Raw genomic sequence first — 25,992 nt, 5'->3', positions numbered from 1 at the left:
AAAAAAAATGTGATCAAACCAGTTTAGCATCACATGCCTCAAATTATATAATTTTTTCTAAGGACTATCATGTTACATTTCTCCTTCAAGATGCCTTTACAGACAAAAGTTAAAGTGACAACTTTAACACAAAATTTAATACAGTAATAAACTCTGTCTCTTCCAATCACAGGTGAATGTAGTGTACAGGAAAAGTGTGTAGCATTACATTGAACTTAAGTATTCAGTAAACCTGAAAAAATCACAATCTTTCTTAAGAAATTATACACTACCTTTAGTGGATTCACCTAATTGAAGACGGCCTCCTTGACCATCGTAAAGCTAAAGCAATTTTGCCCATTTCGATTAATTTTCATGCTTAAAAATATCTGAAACTAAAATTTTATACAATGATCTGATACATAAATACATACTATTCAGGAGGACACCGGTTATAAAAACTGCTGAATCTGCCACTGTACGTTACAGAATCTGAATTCTTCAGGATGTAACTTGATGAGTCAGGTCCTACCCATGAGCGGCTGAACCTCGATTGTGGAAGCAGGAGGACCGTCATCTGAAGAAAACATGCTTGTACTCCCAGGACCGCTATGAAAGTGGATCTCTTCTGCGACAGCGCGATTGCTTTCTTTAGGTTTCACTTCTTTCGAAATAGGCATTTGAGAGGATCTAATCGCATCCAGTTGCACAGCAATTTCCTTCATTGTTGGCCGTTGTTTCCCGATCATATTCAAACATTTCCTGGCAAGTTCAGCCACTGCAATAAACTCGTCTTTTTTACCCTCATCTGAAATTCTGCTATCCAGGATGTCAAAAAGACGGGAATCTTCCATCTTTGACAGGAACTCTACTGCCAAGCTTATCCATCCACCATTTCCAACAGGGCATATCGGTTTCTTGCCTGTTAGGAGTTCAACAAGGACTACACCAAAGCTATAAACATCACTTTTTTCAGTGAATTGATTGGACTGAAAGTACTCGGGATCCAAATAACCGTAGGTTCCTTGAACAGCAGTGGTCACATGAGTTTGATCAATGTTAATGGCTCTAGAGGTCCCAAAATCAGAAACTTTAGCTCTGTATTTTTCATCCAGAAGTATATTGCTCGACTTGATGTCTCTATGGTAAATAGGAGCTGATGAAGATGAATGTAGATACGCGATAGCACCAGCGGATTCTGCTGCAATTTGTAAGCGCATTTTCCAATTAATGTGAAAATCATCACCTCCACCTTGGATATGTTCATAAAGTGTTCCATTAGGGATGTACTCATAGACAAGGGTCGGGACTTCCGTCTCTAAACAACATCCCAATATACCGACCACATTCCGATGGTTAATCTGAGAAAGAATAACCACCTCATTTATAAAGGGTTCTACCTGAGACTCGTCAACTTTTTTCGACTTCTTAATGGCAACAATTCGTCCATCCATTAACATTCCCTTGTATACTGTACCTTGGCCTCCTTGGCCGAGTATTCTATTCTCATTGAAATTGTCCGTAGCTTTCTCTAGCTCAGTGACAGTGAAGACTTTGGTCCTCTCTACAATACCCTCATTCGAAGACATTTGTTGTTGCAGTAGTAAACCACCATTTCTCTTGAAGTTGTCGGCTTTTTGCTTAAGCTTTTTTCTTCGTTTCAAATATCTATAAAGCCAATAGCCACCAAGAACCAATAGCACTAAACCCATGCCGGAACTGAATCCTGTAAACATCATCATGTATCTATAGTTTATCAAAATGTCGTCCAAAAACATTAAAGTTACAGATTTCAGACTCAACAGAGATACAAAGATCACAACAAATCCATGTAAGTATTAAAATAGAACTGCATAGCACGCGTCTCACTCCTCTCCAAACAAACAGTCACTATGTAAGACACAACAACAGCAGCTGTATGATGCATATTACCAAACAGTGTACTTGGGAGGTTAGTTTGTAAGAAAAGTATTCAGGCGATTGCTGCGCAGGAAATTTTAGGCCGTAAAACACTACTGTATAGGCCCAACAGTCATCAAGTAGTGACGGACCCAATCCGACCAATGAGGAGCAGCACTGTGGAAATCCTCAGTGACAAAACTAGGGCAAGGCTTTATACGAACCTACCCTACATATGCAACAGCCTTAAAAAGTCGAAACATTATATTGTAGAATCTGTATAAACAATTTTTTTCTGCTGAGTACAATGTAGCCATGTAAACAGGTGTATCCGTGTATGTAATTCCATGACAGTAGTGAAACAGATAGATCAATGACTCACAAACAAACGGATTTCCCAAAGACTAAATTATAGAAAAGCACAATCTGATAGGAATTTTACTTACCAATAACGGAGGCTCGTCTAAACAATGGATTCTTCTCACACACAATAATTCTACTCGTAAAATTTTGATTATAATCTGAAACACAGCGGTGTTTGCACTTGCGACATTCTTCAATGACTATCAAAAACAAAAAACAGTGTCCAGTTAGTATATCCATGACAGCATTTAAATAGATAGATCATAAAATGAACGTCATTTGTCGTTTACCTTGGCAGCCATTAGGAAGAAATGGGTTTCCTTCATAAGGGAAATCACAATAGCATTGTGGACCACTATTATATTCCTTATAACAAGAGAAGTTCTTATAATTATCGGATGGTGTATATATACCCTGCCATTGTAAGACTGTAGGCAACGTTGGCAAACTTGACAATTTCCCGGCAAATTCATTCACTGACTTACTCTGAATCAAGGTTGCGGATATACTGCATGAGTTAGTTGTGGATTGTTGCTCGAAATCAAGCGATAATTTATAAAAATCAAGATCTCCTTCTTCCCCCTTTTCAATGTAGTTACTTGTCGGAGATGATAAGAGTGAGGCTTGGCAGCATCCAACCCCGTAGCAACTACTTGTGTTATTCTGACGACCGACACTGTCACAAAATGAAGCGCACCCAGTCAAGATATCTCCGCTCCTGTTCTTCAAAACAACGCTTCCCCCACAGCCCTCCACCACGAACACATTATACCACCTTGAAAATAGAAATGGACTATCACGAAAATCATAACTACTTACTTGCTTTGTTCCCTCACTATGACAAAGGTTTGGAGTTTGCAGGCCTACTGTCAGTCTCAGGTCTGTGGCGTCTTCTGAGTTATAACGTGGGTCAAGTATTGAGTACTTTCCTGGCCAGCTGATATCCAACACCTCCACATTGAACTTACGCAAAAATGGTTTTGGCGGGTTGTAAGACTTATTGCAGGTGATCTCGTATGATTCTTCATAGTAGCAATTGTCGCCAATACCAAATGGGTATGGAATTGTGACCTTACCACAAAGTTCAGAACAATTCGGAAAAGCAATATTTCCGATGCTTGCTGCTAACCTCAGCGCTAACAATAGCTGAAGCATAAATAAGAACAAAGACATATTTACAACCTCTACAAATGCTATCAAAATAAAACACTGCGTTTCCAAATATATACTGTATTTTCAAGCTAGCCATATCTGACCGTTCAAAGTAAAATACAAATTGAAAATAAACAGAATGACAATGACAGCAAAGAAATTTTCAACCGAGCTGCTGAAACCAACATCTAATCGCTTTCAAAAGAGTAATCACAGTTCACAAATATTTATTAGACTGGAAAACGTGGCGTATGATCAATCACAAATAGTCCGCCAATGGTCCTACTGCTTTGGAAGATTAATCACGATTTCCCACAGCAATAAATGTTTTTGAGTACCAAGTCACACTTCAGCAGTAATAAACTTCTACAGCAACTGAAATTAGTTGTTCATGGGGATTTTGCAACTTCAAACAGTTACACGACCAAATTTAAAGCAGCGGAATTCCGACTAATTACTAATTGTTCTATAAATTAGTGGTCATCAGTTCATCAACAACATTAGGCAGTGCCTCAAAAACTCCCGCAAATTGCAGAGCAGGGCAGTTTGATGTACGCAGCAATACATTTGTTAGCAATACAGAATACGACTTCAATTGACACACTCCACTGAATTGCCCATCTCATACAATCAAACCATAAACTATTGTGTAGTTATTAACAGTAAACAGAAATTTACGCCGCCGAAATCAAGACCAGCAACTCAAGATTAGCCACTGCTGCAGTCTCAGATAATAAAATCTTATCCCATAGTATTGTTGTCACACTATTAAGTAAAAATCCACAAAATCAATAATTAATTTAAAAAGAGTCCGACCTGCCGGATTCGAACCAGCGACCTAAGGATTAACTGCTTAAACCACTACAGTCCTCCGCTCTACCAACTGAGCTAAGGTCGGATTCGGATATAGTTCCCGAAAAATTGTTATTTAATCGTACTTTCTACTAAATAAAATGATCTTTGTCTAACTAAACCACGAAATTAGTGGTTCATTCAATTAAAATTGAATTTGAAAGTACACAGATTCTCATTGTAGACGGACAAAATCCGTCTCTTCAAAGAGACCTCTCACAAAAACAAGTGGGGGTGGGGTTGTAAGAGGTTACAAGCTGACGGTCACAAGCAAAACCGATTGAATTAAAAAGTATCCCTGTTTGACTTGGCTATCCGAATTATAAATGTATAGCAAAATAGATGAAGATTGAAGAGCTGTTTAGTTGATGATTAGGTTGACATCATTAATTCTCAACAAAAGTCATAATTAAGAGGGTTTTGTGAGAAAATGACTTGCCTTATTCTCTTGATTCTTGATTGACCCACAGTTGTAGTTGTACTTCCTCCCAACTTTGACACAAAGATTAATCTCCAATATTTTGGTCTCTTCCTTTTGAACGTTGAACTAGTTTTGTGACCCGTGTAAATCACGGGTTTGACTTTTTTTGTTATTTTGTTTTCGTTGTATTTTTCGTAAAAATGTTTTTTGACTTTTTCCTGCACTTTCTTTTTGACTTGGAGATATATTATAGTTAGCGTATTTTGAAATTTTGTGATATTAGTCAAAACTATGTAATGAGGAATGACACCAAAACCCTTGAATCTATATGATGATTAAATTTGTCTTAATGACAACCCCTAAGTTAGTATTCCATTTTAATATCCGGGGATTGTAACCACTAAATCAAACTTATTTAAAGGAAACAAAAATACTTGGTATATGTGAAATAATAGAAGAATTAAATATTGATTGTTTATACCTTGACATTTCACATTTAGATCCTTAGTAAGTACACTCTGAAAATAAATAAAAATAAATTAGAATCCAATTGAATAGAGTGTAAAAGACTAAACAAAATTATGCAAATAAAAATTTATAGGTGAATGGAAGTCTCACCGCCTTTTGTGGTCTTATTTATAATTTTGAATTATATGGCTTTTAATTGATATATCTCTTGAGTTCTGCGGTTATAATTGATCTCAATAAACCCTCCTAGTGCTAAAAATAAATGAGAGTTATCGAAATTAGACTTTAATGAATTAGAAGAAGTTATAAGATGTAAACATCATTTTAATGAGTCAATTTAACTATTTTTTTATTTTTTATCTTTTTAGTTTCCAAGATCATTAACGATTGAGTAATGAAAAATTACTCATGCATATTTTCTTAGAGAGTTTGTGAAGGTTTTTAAATGATCACTTAGTCATTTATTTAACCAATTTTTATTCTTTATCTTTATAGTTACCAAGATCATTACTCATGTAACTATAAAAAATTTAGTGCATATTTATCTTTCTTTGTCTTTTAAGTTACCAAGATCATTATATATTCATGGGGTTATGAAAAATTTAATGCATATTTATGTTAGAAAAATTATAAAGGTTTTTAAATGATTACTTAGCTAGAGTAAGATGATGTCACTTGACACTTTAAGGAATTGCTCAAAATATATTTTTATGTTATTGTATAGATGATGATGATGATGATGATGATGATGATGATGATGATGATGATAATAATAATAATAATAACAATAATAATAATAATAATAATAATAATAATAATAATAATAATATCATGTAAACTTTTATATAAACTTTTATTTTTCTATCTATAAAAGCTACGCGCATCCCTTTATAATAATAATAATAATAATAATAATAATAATAAAAGTTGCGGTGTTTTTATATAATAATAATAATAATAATAATAATAATAATAATAAAAGTTGCGGTGTTTTTATATAATAATAATAATAATAATAATAATAATAATAAAAGTTGCGGTGTTTTTATATAATAATAATAATAATAATAATAATAATAATAATAATAATAATAATAATAATAATAATAATAATAATAATTTATGGATGAATGGATTATAAAAAATTCATGTGAAATAAAATTAAATGATTTAGGTAGCCTTTTGATTGTATATATAATAATAATAATAATAATAATAATAGTAATAATAATAATAATAATAATAATAATATCGTACGAAATAATGGATTATAAAATGTCATTTGAAATAAAATTAAATGGTTTAGGTAGCCTTTGTTTAACTTTACCCTTTTAATTATAAATTTACCTTCGAATAGCACAATACCACAAATCTTGATAGTTCCTACATAAGAAAGTTTTAAAAAGTGATGAGCAACCAATTGAACTTAAAAATAAATAAATGAATTATTATTTTAAAACCTTAAAACATTTACCTACCACAAATCTTGATAGTTCCTACTTAAGAAAGTTTTAAAACGTGATGAGCATTTCATAACCAATGGAACTTAAAAATAAATTATTAAATTATTAATTTAAAACCTTAATACATTTACCTTACCTTAATACACTTACCTTGATGTTGATATACTGATAAGATTTAAAAAAGACTATTTACATATACAACTACGATTTTATTGGCGATGAGGGCAAAAAAATATTGGCGTGAAATTTAGCTCACAAATGTTGTCATACATCGAACATTTATATCCAATTGAGGATGCATGTTATGACTTTTGGGTGTCTTTTTATTATTATCATCAAATTTAATATATATAATAATTATGTAGTAAGGTTTTAGGACTTTTGATCATTCTTTTCCATTATTAGCAAATTTAATATAAACATAAATATGGAGTAAGGAGAAATGAAATGTTAAAGGTTTGCTTTAATTTTTATTTTATTTTTTATTTTTTTGTTGACAAAAGCCACCTTGTTTAATGTTAAATATGTTATTATTTACTCTTAATATCAACAAAATATTTATTTTTTTAATAAACGGAGTAAATTAGAATTATGTGATATTTATTTGTTGCTTAAAATATTCTAACAATAAACGTCGAAATTTAAAATTTAATATGAATTTTGATTTTAATTGTTGTTTAATTTATCTACAAGCTTAAAAGTCCAAAGTATAATATTTGTAATGCTATTTGCATTTAATATTTCTTTCTTTTTTTCTTTTTTACTTTTAAAATTAGAAATAATGATGTAAACTTTGGTGTAAATTTCAATTATAAATTATGAAATTTTGATGTAAATTTGAAAGGGATATATAAATTTTGGAAAAAAAATATATTTAAATTAATGTCATATAATAATAAGTTGATGATTTATACCACATTAACTCGCCATGTCATATTAAAATTTGACATGTCATGTGTAGTAAGTGACGTGGCTTTTTGGTAGTGTAAGGTGGCATTTATGACGTGGCATTTTAAGTTCCCCTTTTAATAGTATTATATAGATTTTATGTAAAGGCATTTTATTGGTTTTTATAAACGAGTCACAACGTTATACTTCCTCCATTCAACTCCACTATATCATAATGCTGCACAAATATTAAAGGTAAGAATAAACAAGTAATAAAAGTATAAATGGTTGTGTGAAAGTTTTTTTTTTTTTTTTTTTGGACTGCAGTAAAGAAAGGTTGTGTGAAAGTTGTTTTATTTTAATTAGGGTGGAATTTGATGTTAACTTGTAGTGGGGTAAGAGTGATAAAAAGTTGTAAATATGAGGTTTTCATTAGGGCAAATGGGTCATTTTACATTATTTTTTAGGAAAGTGATAGAGTGGAGATGAATGGATGAAAAAAGAAATATGATAGGGTGAAGACGTAGAGTTGAATGGAGGAAGTATAAAATATGATTGGTTAAAAAGAGTTAAATTAACTTTAACAAAATTGAACTCAAGTAAGTTAATTAGTGAAAAGTTGAGTTGGACTTAATTGAATAGAACTGGACTAAATAAAGTTAAATTGAAATTAGCTGAGATTAATCGAAAAACAAGAACTAATTAAATTGAAAGTTGTTTTTTTTTTCTCAAAAAAAAAAACAAGAACTAACTCTAGGGGCGGATTTAGGGGGGTGGGCAGCTGCCCACCATGATATTTTAGAAATTTATATGTATAAGCATCCATTATATGCATATAGTTAGGGTAGCAGAATTGGTAGAGGCAAAAATTAATTTTCAATAGGGCTTGAACACTAGACCTCATAATAACATATTTAACCTCTCAACCATTAGACCACAAGTACTTATTGGTAATAACTCATAATCGAACTAAGAAAGTCTTATATATCATAAAAGTCAAATTCCTTAATGCCATAAATTATAATCGTTTTAAACTAAAAGTATTATAGGAAAATAAATTTGTTATACAACTAACATTATTTAGTGAAGAAAAAATCCATTGAAAGCTTCATATTTTTTTCATTTTGATTACTTTGTAAAACAAAAATTTCAATATTTAAAAAAGTGCTTTAAAAAGAGAATATTGAAAAAAAAAATTGTGCCCCTTATACCAAAATCATACGTCTGCCGAGAAAAAGGATTGTACATCGGATGTACTACATCACACTTAATGAATTTTTGAGTTTTTGTGTATTTTTTTTGAGTTCTATAGAATTTATAAATTACATTTTAGTTTTATGACTTCAAAAATCAAAATTTTCTGAGCTTATATTAATTCTTTTGAGTTATAATGTAATTTTTTGAGATTAATGTTTAAGTAAATGAACTCAAAAACTTTATGATAAAACTCAAAATCTTAAAATTATAACTCAAAAACTTTATGTTAATGCTCAAAAACTATACCATCTGATGTACCACATCAGATGTATAATCCACTTACTGTACGTCTGCCCCTGTAACTCCATCTTGTATAGTTTACTTTGGATGGTAAAATTAGTAATCCCTACTTGACTTGATTTTAATAAATCTACAGGAAAATTGAAGAGCTATTTGATTGATGATTAGGTTGACATCAATAATTCTCTAACATAAGTCATTAATAATACAGAGTTATTTTTTCATATACGAACTGATAAATTCTGTGTTGGAATATATTGCATAAAAGAGTTGTATTATTGAATTTGTTCTAATTGACAACACCACAATGGATTTATAGTAGCTAGTAAGTAACCCCAATACTCTAAACTCTAGAAGATAGTCGTCGTCTAATATTAGCTACTCTATACCTTATTCCCAATTATATCTTAATTATTTTCTTCGGTATATTCTAGAATACCGATATTCCTCCACATCCCCCCTCAAATTCATGGTAATTTTAAAATTTCCATGAGTTTGCACTAAATAGAAAAAAAATTGAAATCTTCAATCTTCGTCTTCTTCAATCTTCATTAATGTCTTCATCCTCACAAGGCTCGTAAGAAAAACGAGTATAAGACTCTCTAGAAAATTTCTTTGAACAAGAACGTTAGGTTTTTCGAACTTGTCAAATATCAAATAATTTGTTAGGAATACTAATCAGACCTAACCAAATTTAGGTAAACGGAAAATTATCTGCCAAATTCAAGATTTGGAGAACATTAAATTTTTCACTCCAAATAAATCAACTAAGGTACCACCTTAAACGAAGAAAACAATCTTATCAAATTTCAAAGAAAAGGGGATAATTTCCATATCATATATTTTTTCCACCATTTTCCTAAACATAATCAAATTAACTCTTCGATACACATTTTTCCATAATATTAAATCTAATTACTCTAAAAACTTGAACAATGAATTAATTCTCTAATTAGTAAAGTAATTTTATTTTTCAGCAATTATTAAATGTTTTATTAAAATTATTAGGTTTAATTTTATTGAAATTAATATGCTTAGCAATTATTATTACCAAGGGTTTACGAGTGGTGGAAGGCACGGTGGTTGACCTTTGTTTTGGGTATGCGTGGTGGTTAGGGGTTGGCGCGGTGACGATGGTCCGATGAGGGTAGTCATTGTGAGGTGGTTTGTTGGTGAGGAAGGAAGACGGTTGGGTGGTGCGTTTGGGATGGTGTCGGGTTGTCGATTGGAGGCTGGCGGTGACCGGTTGGACTGAATTTGGTGGTGCGAACGGCTAGAGGGGGTGGTTGGGTTGGTTGTCAGGTGGTGGTGGGGAAGGGAGACACGGGATAGATGTGTGTTGTTATTTTTTTATAGGGATATTCTCACTTGTACCCCTCAACTTTTTCGTTTTCTAAGATGTAACACTCTTTTTTTTTGCGACGGAATTTGCAACGGAAAATCCGTCGCAACTGTTGACTATAGCAGCCACGTGGCCTGTATGAACAGTATATTGCCACGGAAATTCCGTCGCAAATGTTGACTATAGGTTTGACTTTGGCAGCCATGTGACCTGTATGAACAGTATCTTGCGACGGAAATTCCGTCGCAAATTTTGACTATAGGTTTGACCATGACAGCATTGTGGAACCCATGCACAGTGCCTTGCGACGGAAATTCTGTCGCAGGTTAAGCTTTTGTGACGGATTTCTACAACGCCTCTGTCCGTCGCAGGATTTCATTTGCTACGGAATATCCGTCGCAAAATTTTATTTTGCGAGGATTATCTGCGATGGTCTAATTCCGCCGCAGGTCCGTCGCAAATACTAATTACGACGATTATCTGCGACGGTCTAATTACGACGATTATCTGCACGGTATATCGGTATTTGCGACGGATTCCGCCGTCGCTATGGAACCTTTTCTTTGTAGTGCAAAAAAACTTTGACCGTCAATAACTCCTGGCTACGAGTTCAGAAAACGAAATTCTTTTTTCCAAATTGATCGTTTTTACGAGATCTTCAGTTTGAAAAAAACTTCACCGATGTCTGAACTTCTAGTCGGGAATTATGGTCAGTCAAAGTTTATTCGTTAAAGAAACTTTGACTAACCATAACTCTCTGCTACAAGTTCATAAAGCGGTGAATTTTTTTGAAACTCAAGGCCTTTACGAGATTAGTGGTTTGAAAAAAAATTACCGTTTTCTGAACTCCTAGCGGAGAGATATTGTCGGTCAAAGTTTTTCGTGAAAAACGAGGGGTTACTTAGAAAACTAAAAAATTGATAGGTATAAGTGAAAATATCTCTTTTTTATAAATTTTTTAATAATAATTAGTTTGTTCTTTTTTAATATTAATTAACTAGATTTTGTGCCCGTGCGTTGCACGGGTTTCAAATTTGTCATTCCTCTAATTGTTTAGATCTTTGAACACTTTCAATAAAGTTTCTTTCTTTTCAAAAAGTTATCTTATTAATTTTATATAAGATTAAAAAGTACGTTTATGTAAGGATTCTAGGAATATGAATTACAATTTGTTAGAATAAGAGGATAATTACAAATTATGTTAAAGTTTTATCCTTTAAATTTTCACTTTTCAAATTTATAGATAAATAAATTTGTAAAACACCATATAGTTATAGTAAACACCAAATCTGCATTCTTGCGTGGCTACACTGAAGTTGTGGAAAATACCGTCATCAAACTTTAAATAGAAATTAGTTGTTTTTATATCTATTCTATATCTTTTTTTTTTGGTTACATCTATTCTATATCTTTTACGTATGTATATGCATGATAATGGTAGAAGTGGAGTGAATTTTACGTATCTTAGTGTTGTTCGGTGTTCTATATTGTGCACTTGCAACATATCAATGACAAAAACATTTAATGATCATCAATGATGCCAAACTTCAAATTTATGATACTTCGCCTTTCTAATATTTGTGATACACTAAAATCTCAAATAACAAGACAAAAACCAACCAAAACACACAAAACTTCAAATAAAGAACAACAAAAAAATTAAAATTAACCAATTATTGTTTAAGACCGTCTTTCACACCCGATTAAAGTAGAGGTTGAAATAAAAGGAAGTCGTGAGAGGTCTTAAGTTAAGACGGTCTTAAACAAACGAACTGAAAAAGAAGACCTGTTTAAGAAGAACAGCTTCAGGAAAAGGACCAATAGCTTCATCAGATTTAGGAGCAAAACTATGAGAATCAACTTTATTGTTCTTATTTTGATTACCCTTTTTAGCTTCCACCATTAATGACCTCCTTCTACTACTACCAAGCAAATTATTAGATGAAATAGGTACAGATGAAGAATGCCCATTTCGAATTATGAAGCAAGAATTGGAAGATAATGAAAACACAGATGATTGTTTTGGAAGGGAAGGAGACAGGAAGGAGATTGATGGGTTTGAGGTTGAAGTAATAAGGGTATCCATTGAAATGGTGTTTGATTGAGAGGGAGGAGTGGACAGAAAGGGTGCGCGTGTAACACCCCCTCATACCAAGGTACCTTACCAGGACTACCCCAGCATGAAAGGTTGTTACTATCTCGGTTGCCCGAGGTTAGTATATATCAAAAGCAACAGTCCAAACACATTTATTAATGTACGGTAATTATAAAAGTTACATAGTCTCCAAAATCTAATAAACGAAATATCCAAAAGGCAACAACTACCAAAACAATAACTAAAGCTCGTGATGGTGTCATCTAATCCAGCGTGGTGACTCTCCCATGACTGCCCCAAGCTCAATAAATGTATCACCTGTCACAATCTGCTCACCATCCCCGAATGGATCACCGCAGGTTTTACAAAACAACAACACGGGGTCAGTACTACTCAATCAATATAAGACAACAAACATTACCACTAGCTGATCATCGATCTCACGCACAGTAACCGACTACACACCGAAGTGTGTAGCCCTGCCAGATTACCCATCGCAACAGGTAATCCTCGCCGCCAGTGGGTGACCGCAGCCCATCCCCACCTAGTCCAGCTCATCAACGAGCGACTAACAATCCCTGTCCCTTAATGTGCACATCCCCTCCCATGGCGGGTTCCACGGAGGGCGAACTCGGGTGTGAAGCCACTCCCGCAAGTGACTCCACCACAATCACACAAACCACAGCATCACAGCTGTCACAACACAATCACCTCACCACCATCACCACCACACCCATACTCCGATGATCAGCAGATAACAACAATTACAATACAATAGTAATCTCAATCAATTAACAGTACTGAGTAGGGGGAAACCCTACCTTTTCGCAATCCGCTATGCTGCAATCAACCATACAAATGCATAACAAATATCACATCGTCACCTACAACAATAATCACATAATACAATTACACATTGCACAATCCCATTTTCCCCAATTCCATATATACAGTAACCCCAAAAGAATACAAATGACAAGGGAATGAAACTTACCAACAGTAGAATAAGAGACTACACGCAAGGATCACGACGATTTGCACACACAACGAGATATGAGGATTATTAGGGAGTGATTAGGGAGAGATCGTAGAATGATTAGGTTTGGAAGTGATGTTTTAGAAACTGATGTTGAATATAAAATAACCCTAACATTCCCTAATCAAACCGATAAAATAACATTCGCCAGACCGGATACTCGGTCGAGTAAAGCTATACTCGGCCGAGTATCATCTACTCGGTCGAGTGTTCTCCATACTCGGCCGAGTATTACTCGGCAGAACCAAAACAGACTCCACAATTAACACTACTCGGCCGAGTAGGCTCTACTCGATCGAGTATACAACTTAACAAAATCCGTAGTGTTACAGCGCGCCTTTGTGAATAAATGTAGTGTTAGTGAGGGTGGTTTAAGAGGGGGTTAAGACGGGCTGGACTTGACTCGAATCGATTCGACTCGAGAAATCTGATCTAAATCGCTTGAAATGAGATATTGTAAATCTGAATCAATCGGTTTTTGGGTAAAATCAATAATGGGTGTAACCCGGGTTTTTTGACCCATCTTGAACCAAACCATGTCAAAGGTGACATGTGAATGTAATGCTGTAATGACTCGACTCAATAGATGATTCGATTATAAATTAGTTAAAAAATAACTGAAATAAAACATTAATTGTAGAGGAAGCGTTGCTGGAAGAGATGCAGCCACACCATGATCTCAAGGAGTTGAAGCTGGACAGTTATATACGGAGTATTAGACTACATGGTGAATATGAAGCCGAAAGCACACGCTTGATGACAATGTTATAGTACTTCACCGAATCCCAATTAATGGAAGGAATATTGCTCTGTAAATTCACTATCTACAATAAAGACATATCATTGCTTCTTGGCTAATTCGTACGGAGTAGTATGTTATATTCTTAAGCCTTGAAAACACAAAATATTGAAACTTTCGCACACAAATCAATCAAACAACCCAATAAAGTTGTCAACTTTGAGTAACAAATAACAGAAGAATCGAAACTTAATGCGTAAATTAAACAACCCAACAAAGTAATGAACTTGAAGTATCATAAAAGTATAAATCCATAAGGTAATTGTCCATTGAAGAAAACATCCCGGATATTACCCATATATCTTCCATATCAAGAAAATCAATCAAGGATGCACAATCTTAGTAAATATAGAATGATTGTATAATGTAATATTCTAAAATCAAGAGGCTCTTATTATTTGCCTCAAATAGCTAACCTAGGACTACTATATAAACTGTACCTTTTGCACATTCTCAATACAACTTTCATTTACACATTCACCTACTGTCTCTTATCTTACATGGTATCAAAGAGCTCCAAACGATCCGCAAAACACCTCCTTCAACCCGGAAAAACAACCTTCAAACGCCACACCTACACTCAACCCAAACCCGCCTCCACCATGAACACTCAAGAAACCGTCGTCGTACCCAACCCTCACGAGACAGCCACACCTCTTACCTCCCTGAATTTGAATCATTGCGTGAAACTCACGCCGACGAACTACACGTCCTGGTATTTTCAGTTAACTAACATTTTCTTTGGCTTTAGTTTGCTTGGATTCCTTGACGGATCTCACCCGGCACCATCACCAACCATTGTAGGTGATGATAAAACCGAAAAACCCAACCCCTCATACTTTACATGGCTTAAACAAGACGGGTTGATATTGGGTGCTCTTATGGGTACTCTTACATCAACCGTCCAAGCCCTCATCATCCGCGCAAAAACCTCAAAAGAAGCGTGGGATATCCTTGCACGAACCTACGCAAACCCTTCTCGTGCTCATATTTTACAATTAAAAGACCGTCTTGATTCGATTGTCAAAACCTCCGATCAATCGATAGCCGATTACATGAACACCTTCAAGGCATGTGTCGATCAACTTGCCTTGATGGGTAAAATTATCGACCCCGAAGATGTCATATCAAAAGTTCTTCGAGGTCTTGATTACAAAACCTTCAAACCAGTAATAGACACGGTTCGTGCCCGTGATAACCCGATCACATTTGAAGCATTGCACGAAAAACTCCTTCAACATGAATTATTGATCAAACAACAACCTGAAACTGACATGTTCAACCCCTCTGTCCATGCCGTCTATCGCCAAAATCGTGGCTACTATGGCAACCAAAGACAACCCTATTCGACCCACCACACCTCAAACCAACGATACCAACCCAACACCACCACTCCCTACACCAATTCGGCCACCCAACAGCAACCCATACACACCACCAACCCAAACCCACGGCCCTTCAAAGGTCGCTGCCAGTGGTGCCGTCAAGTGGGTCACGTCATAGCCGATTGCCCTCTCTTTAGGAAGCTGTTTCCTAACATCGTTTTCCCTGACCCTCCAACCCGCCACCATCAGCAACCCCACGCGCATACCGCCACCTCTGCCGTGAACAACCCCAACCCAAACCCTAACTACCTCCTTGACAGTGGGGCATCCAACCACGTCACTCATGACCTAGACACCCTAGCCTTTCACTCGCCCTACTTCGGTCAGGATGACCTTATCATTGGCGATGGTTCCGGCCTTGACATCGCTAATATAGGTAAATTTAAATTATCATCTCTTCAATTAAATAATGTGTTACACGTTCCGAAAATTTCGCGTAATATTTTATCTATCTCGCAATTATGTCGAGACAATAATGCATACGTTGTTTTCTCATCTAATTCTTTTTATATTAAGGACATGTTGACGGGATCGACGATACTCCAGGGCCGAGCTAAGGATGGAATTTTTGAATTGAGCCCGTCACAATCAACCGCATATGTTATGAAGAAAGGCTCATCTCCTATCTCGTTGCACCATAAATTAGGTCACCCGACCATTGATGTAATGAGACTAATGAATAAAGATTTACCATTTGTTATTTCCAATTTTTCCTCTTGTGATTCGTGCAATATTAGCAAAAGTACAAAACTACCGTTTACGACCTCATCGTTTCAAACCAACGCACCACTCGAACTAATTTACTCGGATTTGTGGACTAGTCCCGTCTATTCTCATGACCACTACAAATATTATGTTATATTTGTTGACCATTTCAGTAAATACATATGGCTATTTCCACTTAAACGAAAATCCGACACAACACAAGTTTTTATTAGATTCAAAGCCCTTGTCGAGAAATATTTTCAAAAACCGATAAGACAATTCTTTTCCGATAATGGTGGAGAATTCCAAAAATTGACTAACACCCTACTTGACAATGGCATTAGTCATTTTACGTCTCCCCGCATACCCGTAACATAATGGATATGCCGAACGGAGACATCGTCATATTGTCGAAACAGGCCTAGCACTTCTAGCCCATGCCAAATTACCAACTACTCTTTGGCCCTTCGCTTTTGTAGATACCTCGTTTCTGCACCTCCCGCAAACCACCCGGTGATGATTGGGCCGCATGTTTGGTTCGCGGAACGATTTGTGACAGTTCGTAAGATTATCGTCAAGTGATTGCTCAAATATTAATGTCTACCTCTTAGTTGTCATCTACGTCCTGATACGGTCGTTTTGGCAGTAATTAGAGTACATTCGGAGTCCGGGTCAAAAACCGTCTCCATTTTCTGATAACTGTTAAATCCCGAGTCAGAATGTTCTGGAATGTTCCGGATATTTCTATTCCATATTTTACAAGTTTTATCTTTTGACAAATAATATCCCGTAATATTCATATTAAATATTTAAAGATAAACGAATTATTTCCGTCCTACCATAACTCAAACGCGGAAATTTTTCTTCAGCAGGAGGAAACCTCCTGGGAATAGACGCAGCAGCAGTCTTTGCGCCTCTTCCAAGAGACGCAGTGGCCGCGCCTCTTCCCAGGCCCTTCTTTGCATGATTTACGTATCTTTTTTATATCTTTCCGAGATTCACTTCCAAAGAGTCTCCGAAACCCTATTCCTTCACGTGATTAGTATAAATAGGAGCTTTCGTTCCTCATATTTCTCACGCGAGTGTCCGCCCTTCTCTTCCCCCTTTGCATTCTAGACCTTTGTTCTTACTTTTTGACGTCTACGTGCTTGAACATTTGACCACGTAAGCTCGGATCCTTCTGAGTACCAGTCTCGTTTGCATGACCGACCAATTTGACCAACTCCACATCAATCAACTTAATTAATCTATTCGTTTAATTTCCTCTTACGAGGGCACTTTCGTTACATTCGAGTCAAGCATCACTAATCGATAACTTAGTTCATCTCGTTTCGTCAAACATGTAAGTCTGAGGGTCTAAATCTCTCTTTTATTTATTTTTATTTATTTTTTGTATCATCATTAATGTAAGGTTTATGTCGAAAATACTTATTAAAACCGATTTCTAAAACCTCGTTAAAACCCTTTTTACGGATTTCCAGAAGACAAACCGTCGAGAAAGGACGCAGCAACTGCTGCGCCTCTTCGTGAGGCTGCCGCAGTTCCTGCTTCCTTTCTTCTTCCTTCGTCTTTTGTTAATTTGTTTGTTCTTTCTTTTGTTTTCAATCGTTCGTCGTTTCTTTGACATAATAACTCAAGCATAATAATTTGACATGTATTATCAATCGTTCATTCATGTAAATAATCCGTCTTTAATCCGTCTCATCCATGTTTTATTGCTTTCATGACTCAATCACATGTAAATAATGTGTTAATCACTTTCATCCGAGTAAGTATATTAATTAACCATTAAAATCAACAATTTACATTAACGATTTGCAGTTCCGGCTTCACAGCCAGAACTCACCCTTGGAACAGATGCAGCAACTGCTGCGCCTCTTCCAAAGGACGCAGTCCTGCTGCACCTGTTCCAGGTTGAGTTCTGTCTCTGAACTCGTTGTTGCTTGACCTAGTTTAATTAGTTTACGTATAATTGACTATTAACCGTATTATCACCCACTGACTTGTTCGTTAATTCTTTCTTTCATTATTTTTCTCAAATCATCCATTTTAAAGGTATTTTCGACATAAATCGTTAAACCCGATGTAATTATTGTAATTTTCATTATTGTAATTTTGTTTATTATATTTATCATTGTATTTCGTACCATTTGTATGCCTCCACATGTAATTGAGTATTAAATCCTACTTCGACATTAATTGTATGCTAAATTACGTGTTAACCGACTTAGTATTAATTCTCACATGTTAGGATTAAAACGTTGGATGTTGCATTGCATGCATATAGCCGACGATATATCAAGTACGAATAACTTCCCTAATCATTAGTAGAGGCCGCTATCGAGGCGGGCGGGATTAGGTGTTCGATCAAAAGAGCTTCCTAATACGTACCCTCACCCCTTACTCCAGATCTCCGTGAGCACCCGTGTTCATTGGCATCCACGAAAGTCATTCTAGACATAGAATGCTAAGGGTAACGATTGCTTAGTGTTCATGTCACTACTTTGTGTCTTGACATGACACGAGGTATTCGAACGGTTCCAATTTCCCATAAAAATTGGTGGCGACTCCATACAAGATGCAAACGCTTGTCTCCGTTTCCCGCCAAGCGCCCCCGTGGGCGGCCCGCTGTCCACAGTTTGGCGACTCCGCTGGGGATAATACACTTACGTGTAGCCAAGGGTGAAACTTGAACAAGGTTAGGGAATAGTTTGTACAAGACAATTGTCGGTTTTCATAACTCGGTCTTCCTAGATCGTTTCATTCGGCCTTCCTAGGCCCAACCCAACCCATTCGACCAATCGTCCCGTCTAAACGGTCCTAATTCTTATTTGGGCCTAAGGATGGATAGCGATTGACGTCATCCATACCATGATGCTTACTCTTGTTTGTATCAAGGGCCTTCACTACTTGAGGAAATGGACTAGGAATCGGCCTTACTCTTGTTTGGTACGAGCCTCTCCACAGACTTCGGGTTTGATGGTTCGGTATGGCAACCCACCCTTTAAACCAAAACCCTTTTAAATGCACTCAGCATCCCGTTATAATGCTTGTATGATTGTTTGTACCTTACGTGATCACCATTTTCTAAACAAAACCATGACGAATCTTGTAAAATCAAAAATCCCTTTCAAAATGTAAATATTTTCAAAATAGCGCAAAACCCAGTCAAAATTCTGTCCGTTTATCAAGTCAAATTTCGGGCCTCAAACCCATTTCAAAAAACCAAAAAAAACAAAACGTTTTAAAAAACGAAAAAAAAAACAAAACGTTTTAAAAAAAAAAAAAAAAAAAAAAAAAAAAAAAAAAAAAAAAAAAAAAAAAAACGTAAAAAAAAAAAAAAAAAAAAAAAAAAAAAAAACAAACCAAAATATTTTCAAACCGTGTAAATGTAAATATGTAAATTCAATTGGGCTAAGTTAGAGTCAAAATCCAAACCGACTATGTCCTAGTCGGAACTCCGTCGAGTCATAAACTCGTTTTCCTTTACATTTTGGGTCTTTTCAAATTCAAGTCAAGTCCTAAGGCGTCACGTCGTCATTTTGGACTCCCTACCCCAATTCAGTTAGGATCTAAACACTCGAGTCACACGTTCCGAGGCTCAACACACGAGTCTCAATGGGCCTCATATTTGAGTTTAAACTACAACAGTCTTCTTAACATCTATAAGCAAACCTCGAGTCCAGAATCAACACGTGTCTTCAATCCCGTCAATAAGGTCAACTGTATAAATGTCACTCCGTCAAAGTTAACACTCGAGTCTAAAATTAAAGTCAAGCACCTTGAATTCAAACACGAGAAGTCGCTCACAACATTTCACGAGTTCACAAGTCAAGTCTAGATGTGTCATCTTATCCCTTCCTTTATTTGTTGCCTTAGTATGCGTGATCCCATGTCGAACCGAGTGTAACGCGCGTCATTTCTGTCGAGTAGGAATCCAGCAAGTTCTGTCAATCAGCAAGGTCACAAAGCAGATCAAGCCACAATCACCATGTCTCTCCAGGACGTTTATGCCATGGTCCTACGAGTTCAAGCTACAGTGGAAAATTTGAGCATTCGCGTCCTCACCCTTGAAAATGGAATGGTGGAAAAGAACACACCACCTAGAGAAACCTCTAGTCTAGGTCATCCAAAGCTTACCTCTTGAAATAACAATCGTCCTAGAAAGCCAAAAACAGCTGAAAAGAAACCCGGGAGGCATCAAAGGGTGCTTACCGATTTAGGCATGTCTTATGCCGATGCTCTGAAGAGACTTTCTGCCCAAGGCATGCTACATCCAATAGGACCGACTCCGGATCCACCTTTAGAGAAACAAGTGAACCTCTGGAAGGGCAACAAATATTGCTTATATCACCAAGGTAGAGGCCATGATATTGAAGAGTGTTTTCTCTTGAAACACACCATCGAAGATATGATCGAAGAGGGCAAGCTTCCTAAGCCACCTTCCGCCAAGAAATCCAAGAAGATCGACCCTCTTGGGTCTAATATCATTAAATATGACGAAGAATCATCCCTAGACTGTTCTCACCTCCTCGTTCCTCATGGTAGTGAGGAAATCAATGTCCTCGAAGACGAAGATATCCAAAGTGGAATGCTCATGCTTTCCATTGCCTTCAACAACAAATTCTCCAAGATAGAAGGAGCCATTGATAATCTAAACTCTCGACTTTCCAACATAGAGAACCAGTTTGCCGAAATGGGTAAGAAGCTTGATGCCAAACCTCTCAAGATGAAAAGCTTCCAGACAAACCCTCAACCTAATAGTCCTAAAGCAAAAACTGAGCAATGTATCTTTAGTTCTTCCAATCCAAGCATCAAAATCAACAAAGTCAACCTCATGGAGCCTTTGTCAAAGAACTCTCCCAGGTCATTCACAAGTCTAGGCATACCGTACGCCCTAGCCTTAAACAAATTATCCTCTCTAGGTCTTCTTCAACCAATAGGGCCCACCCCAGATCCGGAAAGGAAGTCTAAGTTTTGGGATGGCAATTCGTATTGTCAATACCATAGAGGAAGGGGGCATGGCACCGAGAATTGCTACAAACTAAAGAATATCATCCAAGATAATATCAAGAATGGCAAGTACCATGTATCGACCTTTGCTCAAGATGACATTAAGTGTGATAGGGCTAAACTCATGGAAGTTCCACCCAGAAGACCAGGACGGGCTCCTAGAGCATTCGCTAACCTTGGCATCACCTATGCGGCGGCGCTACAAATGTTAGTATCACAGGGCAAAATACACCTAATCGGTCCAACTCCAGACCCTGAAAACATACTACCTAGATGGAACAGTAATGCATATTGCCAATATCATCGTGGTAGGGGACATGATACAGAAGCATGCTTTTGTTTGAAGCATATGATCCAGGATATGATTGAAAGTGGGAAGTTGTCCCCCTCAACCTTTAACTCACACGACAAGTTAGCCAATCCTCATGGATATACCACTTATCAAGAAACTCTTCTTGACTATTATCCTTCCAATATTCCTAATGATGAGGATGGGGTGCTCAAATGGGTGAATGCTCAAAGTCAGATGTCAAAGACCGTTGCTGGAAGAGAAAATGTTCAAGCGTGGGCCGATGATTACGAGTCTAGTTCTAGGATCGAGTCAAAGTCCGAGTCCGAGTCCGAGTTTTAGGCTTTCTATCTCATATTTGTTCTAGTATCTTTCTTCGTGTCCATTTCTATTGACAACCTGGGGGCTGTCCCATGAGTCACGTGTCTTCTCATATCTATGTTAAATACATTCAATATTCATTTCAATAAAAGCACACTTTTCAATCTACATATTCTATCCTATCTCTTCCTTTACCCTTTTCCTGTGACAACAAGAATTGGTTTGAGACATTTTTTAAAATGACAACAACAACACATGACAGTCAATGTGAGTGCACTTAGATGATGTTCCATTCCAAGTTGTAGAGGACCTGAAACTCCGTGTTCTTTTCTTACCTATTCCATGTCTGGCAATAGAAACCACAATATAACCCTAGTTTAGGACGAGCCTATCTCTAGAGATTCTAGGACGAATCCAGACCATCTCCCTTGTTAACAATCCATGACGGAAGGCAAGCCCATTCCCCACAATAAAAAACCCGTGTTACTAAAAGACCAACCCGTTTCACACTAAAGGTGCTAGTCTGACCCAAGTCCATCCAAGACGATACGAGCCATGATGAAAGACAAAAGGCTCAATCAAGAGAAACTGAGGTCAATATTCCTAGGCCGCAGTTATGTGTGTAATTCAAGACAAAAAAGTCAAAAAAAAAAAGAAAAAGGCTCAATCGAGCAAGTCAATGTCAATATCCAAAGTCAAAACCAGCCTCAAAAGCCCGAATCAAGAATTTGAGCAAAAAGCCGAGATATATTCCAGACCAAGAATCTAAGTCTGAATCAAGAACGAGTATCAAATGTTGTACGGAATACTGCTGAAGTCTATATAGAATCAAGTTACAGTATAGAATCAAGACATCGATGAGGATGGTCAACTAGCACCCTCACTTAGCCTTTCACACATCACACCCTAAGTCCTTCTCGAGACCGTTACAGGGAGATAGTTAGGAATTTTGAGAATCCTCTCAAGCTCGTCAAATATACCCATCCTTTAGGGCCAAGACATGGAAACTTGATCCCACGTCATTTTAACCTACCTTTATGTGCTCAGGCTACATCAAGCCAAGAGACCCCATTTCCAAGCCACATTACAAGCCATAATCCCATCAAGCCTTAACTCCACAAAGTCAAGCTCCAGAGATTTGTTCATCAAAGCCTCTTATTACCGAGCTCCACATTCCAAATATCCAATCCAGTTTCACCTTGACCCATACACGGAGTCTTCAATACTTTGCTACCTAGGACGGGACATACCCATATCATCCTTAGGGTCCGCTTTTAGGTGTGCTCACATAACAAGGAAAATTTTACAAAATTAGTTACACCTCTTTGGTCCACAATCAGAGGGAGTCATCTCAAATCGATTCTTCGAGTCACCAAAGGAAAATACCCTTGTGACCCATGCACTTTAAGGTCCTAACAACATAGCTTAGGCACACACTTGAACTACGATCTGGTTTGATTTCACTTCACGTGAATACGTAGGCAGTCCTCAAGGACACAACCATCCCACTTCCAACTTTCAATCTCAACTATCAACCACCATCAACTTTCAACCTCTATTTTCAACCATCCAACCTCAATTAACATCCCTTCTACAACCAACACCTCTATACTGGGGGCTCCTTATTGTCGCCCAGCCTCTCTTTTACCAAAGGTCCAGAGTCATCTTCTCATCCTGGGGGCTTCTCTTCCGAGATGCCACCCTTCCTTTATTCCTCTCTCATTTGAGTCTAGCTAGTGCTCGGTCCAGGCGATGATAAGGTCTTAGATCGATTCTCCAAGTTATCGTGCCTCAAGAGGGGTCTCTTTTACAGCAAACGGTGGTGAAAGAAGTCCTAGTAGACAGATGATCCATGGCTCATGCCTTGCCTTTATATGCCTTCATCATTCTTGAAATTCTTATACCTTTGGAACTGATATGCATTGTCACCCACACTTGGCTAGGGGTTGCGCATACTTAAACAAAGTCTGTCAAAGTCATCCCTGTGTCGTGTCAAATCTAAGTTAGTGTCGCGTCAGTCCAACCTAAGTCTACATTTTGCGTCCGCATAAGATCTGTGTCATGACAAGTCCTATGTCTAAAGCCCATTTGAATATGCATATACGCATTACAAACGAAAGTTTCTTTGAACAAGTTTTAAACGACTTTTAGAAAGAAACGACTTGTGTGTCTCCTCATTCGACGTCCATGCGATAATTGCTTACGTGCATATATTAGATTGCATTCTTGTGTGGCTACTAACCATGCAGGTAGGTATCAGAAGCAGTATTTTGCAGTATTGCTCAAATCCCTTTATCCAGCGCAGCAGTATTTTGCAGTATTGCTCAGATCCCTTTATCCAGCGCAGCAGTATTTTGCAGTATTGCTCAAATCCTTATATCCATCAGCAGCAGTATTTTGCAGTGTTGCTCAAATCCTTTTCTCCAGCGCAACAGTATTGTGCAGTATTGCTCACTCAAGATTTCTTCCATGACGATCAAGATGTTCCTAGTCGTCAAAATATTTGTCCCCAGTAGCAGATGATATTTTTTGATATTGCTCACTCAAGATTTCTTCCATGGCGATCAAGATGTTCCTAATCGTCAATATGTTCCCCAACAAGAGTTCGCTTGAGACCGACGCAAGCAGATTCAACCTCAAGTTTTTGCCAGAGTTCGCTTGAGACCGACGCAAGCAGATTCCCCAGCAGTTTCTACCGACGTCCTGCTACCCTCAATATTATTGTTTCCTCACGGAGTTCGGCAAAGGTGTCATTCTCCAGAAGTTCCCAAACCAGCGCCTCCTTCCTTAGGTTCGTAAACCCAAAGTTAGGATTCTTACCCCTAGATTCTTAGATCCCAAAATGGCTTCCTTTAGATTCATAAGCCTTTAATCTCCCACACCAACGACCTTAGGTTCATAAACCCATAAATCCTTTTGAAGTTCCCATACCATAGGAAGCTTGGATGCATGTGTCCAAAACAACAATTAGTAACCCAGTAGTTCCTAAACTTAACCCTAGGATCCCAAATCCTCTTAGGTTCACAAGCCTTTAAGTTCCCATACCGGCCGTCCTTTTAGGTTCGTATACCCAGGTTCGCACACCTAGCTTCTTTTAAGTTTCCAAACTCCCTAGAGTTCACTACACTTCTACCCTTAGGATCATATTCCTTAGGATCACCTTATACCTTTTCATATTCCTTAGGATCACCTTATACCTTTTCATATTCCTTAGGGTCACCTTATACCTTTTAGGATCATATTCCTTTAGGATCACCTTTTCCTTTTAGGATCATATTCCTTTAGGATCGCTTCCTTAGAGTTCCTATACCCAAACCTTGGTTACCCCTTAAGTTGAACTTACTTTAGGCCTCCTTCCCGTCAATGCTTTCCTTTAGGGCCCCATACCCTAGCACAATCCTTATATATCTTTTAGGTCTTACCCTTAGCTCCTACGCTCAACCTTAGCTCCTACGCACCTCCGGAAGCATCTCGAGAAAGAAGTCTCAGGTATGGTCTCTTCTTATGGCTGGCGAGCCTCCTTACGTAGTCTAATGGACTTTAAACGACCCTCCCCGATAGTCGACAGACTCTAAAATGTTCCCGACGACAGGTCCTTGGTTCAGACCCCTTGAGCCGCCTCGCGTCGCCATAGTCGTCAGGTTGTAATCTTCGATTGACGTGATGGCTATACTTTGACTTTCGCCTTGTCCAAGCCTCAGTCAAAGTGGGGGCTCTGTAGATACCTCGTTTCTGCACCTCCCGCAAACCACCCGGTGATGATTGGGCCGCATGTTTGGTTCGCGGAACGATTTGTGACAGTTCGTAAGATTATCATCAAGTGATTGCTCAAATATTAATGTCTACCTCTTAGTTGTCATCTACGTCCTGATACGGTCGTTTTGGCAGTAATTAGAGTACATTCGGAGTCCGGGTCAAAAACCGTCTCCATTTTCTGATAACTGTTAAATCCCGAGTCAGAATGTTCTGGAATGTTCCGGATATTTCTATTCCATATTTTACAAGTTTTATCTTTTGGCAAATAA

At 37.1% G+C, this 25,992-nt stretch overlaps 1 protein-coding gene and 1 non-coding gene across 2 annotated transcripts; both read right to left on the bottom strand.

The window, feature by feature from the left end:
- Positions 1-322: 322 nt before the first annotated feature.
- On the bottom strand, positions 323-3,568 carry LOC141657706 (putative wall-associated receptor kinase-like 11). The gene is made up of 3 exons (XM_074465019.1): positions 2,532-3,568; positions 2,325-2,441; positions 323-1,705 (listed from the first exon to the last, which is right to left on the bottom strand). The coding sequence occupies exons 1-3, from the start codon at positions 3,412-3,414 to the stop codon at positions 501-503; spliced, it is 2,205 nt and encodes a 734-aa protein (XP_074321120.1). The 5' UTR covers positions 3,415-3,568; the 3' UTR covers positions 323-500.
- Positions 3,569-4,203: 635 nt separating this feature from the next.
- On the bottom strand, positions 4,204-4,291 carry TRNAY-GUA (transfer RNA tyrosine (anticodon GUA)). The gene is given in 2 exon segments: positions 4,204-4,239; positions 4,255-4,291. It is a non-coding gene; the product is annotated as a tRNA-Tyr (tRNA).
- Between the last annotated feature and the right edge of the window lie 21,701 nt (positions 4,292-25,992).

The sequence above is a fragment of the Silene latifolia genome, chromosome 5, assembly GCF_048544455.1.
Source record: "Silene latifolia isolate original U9 population chromosome 5, ASM4854445v1, whole genome shotgun sequence".
In the NCBI taxonomy this organism is placed as follows: domain Eukaryota; kingdom Viridiplantae; phylum Streptophyta; class Magnoliopsida; order Caryophyllales; family Caryophyllaceae; genus Silene; species Silene latifolia.
This window is presented reverse-complemented; position numbering and strand designations above follow the sequence as displayed.

Bases quoted from the DNA above. Each gene is read 5' to 3' on its own strand.
- LOC141657706 (XM_074465019.1), bottom strand. From the start codon at position 3,414: ATGTCTTTGTTCTTATTTATGCTTCAGCTATTGTTAGCGCTGAGGTTA. The intron at 2,442-2,531 runs GTAAACGACAAA...TGTTTTTGATAG, and splicing joins TCTTCCTAATGGCTGCCAAG to TCATTGAAGAATGTCGCAAG. The intron at 1,706-2,324 runs GTAAGTAAAATT...TGATGTTTACAG, and splicing joins TAGACGAGCCTCCGTTATTG to GATTCAGTTCCGGCATGGGT.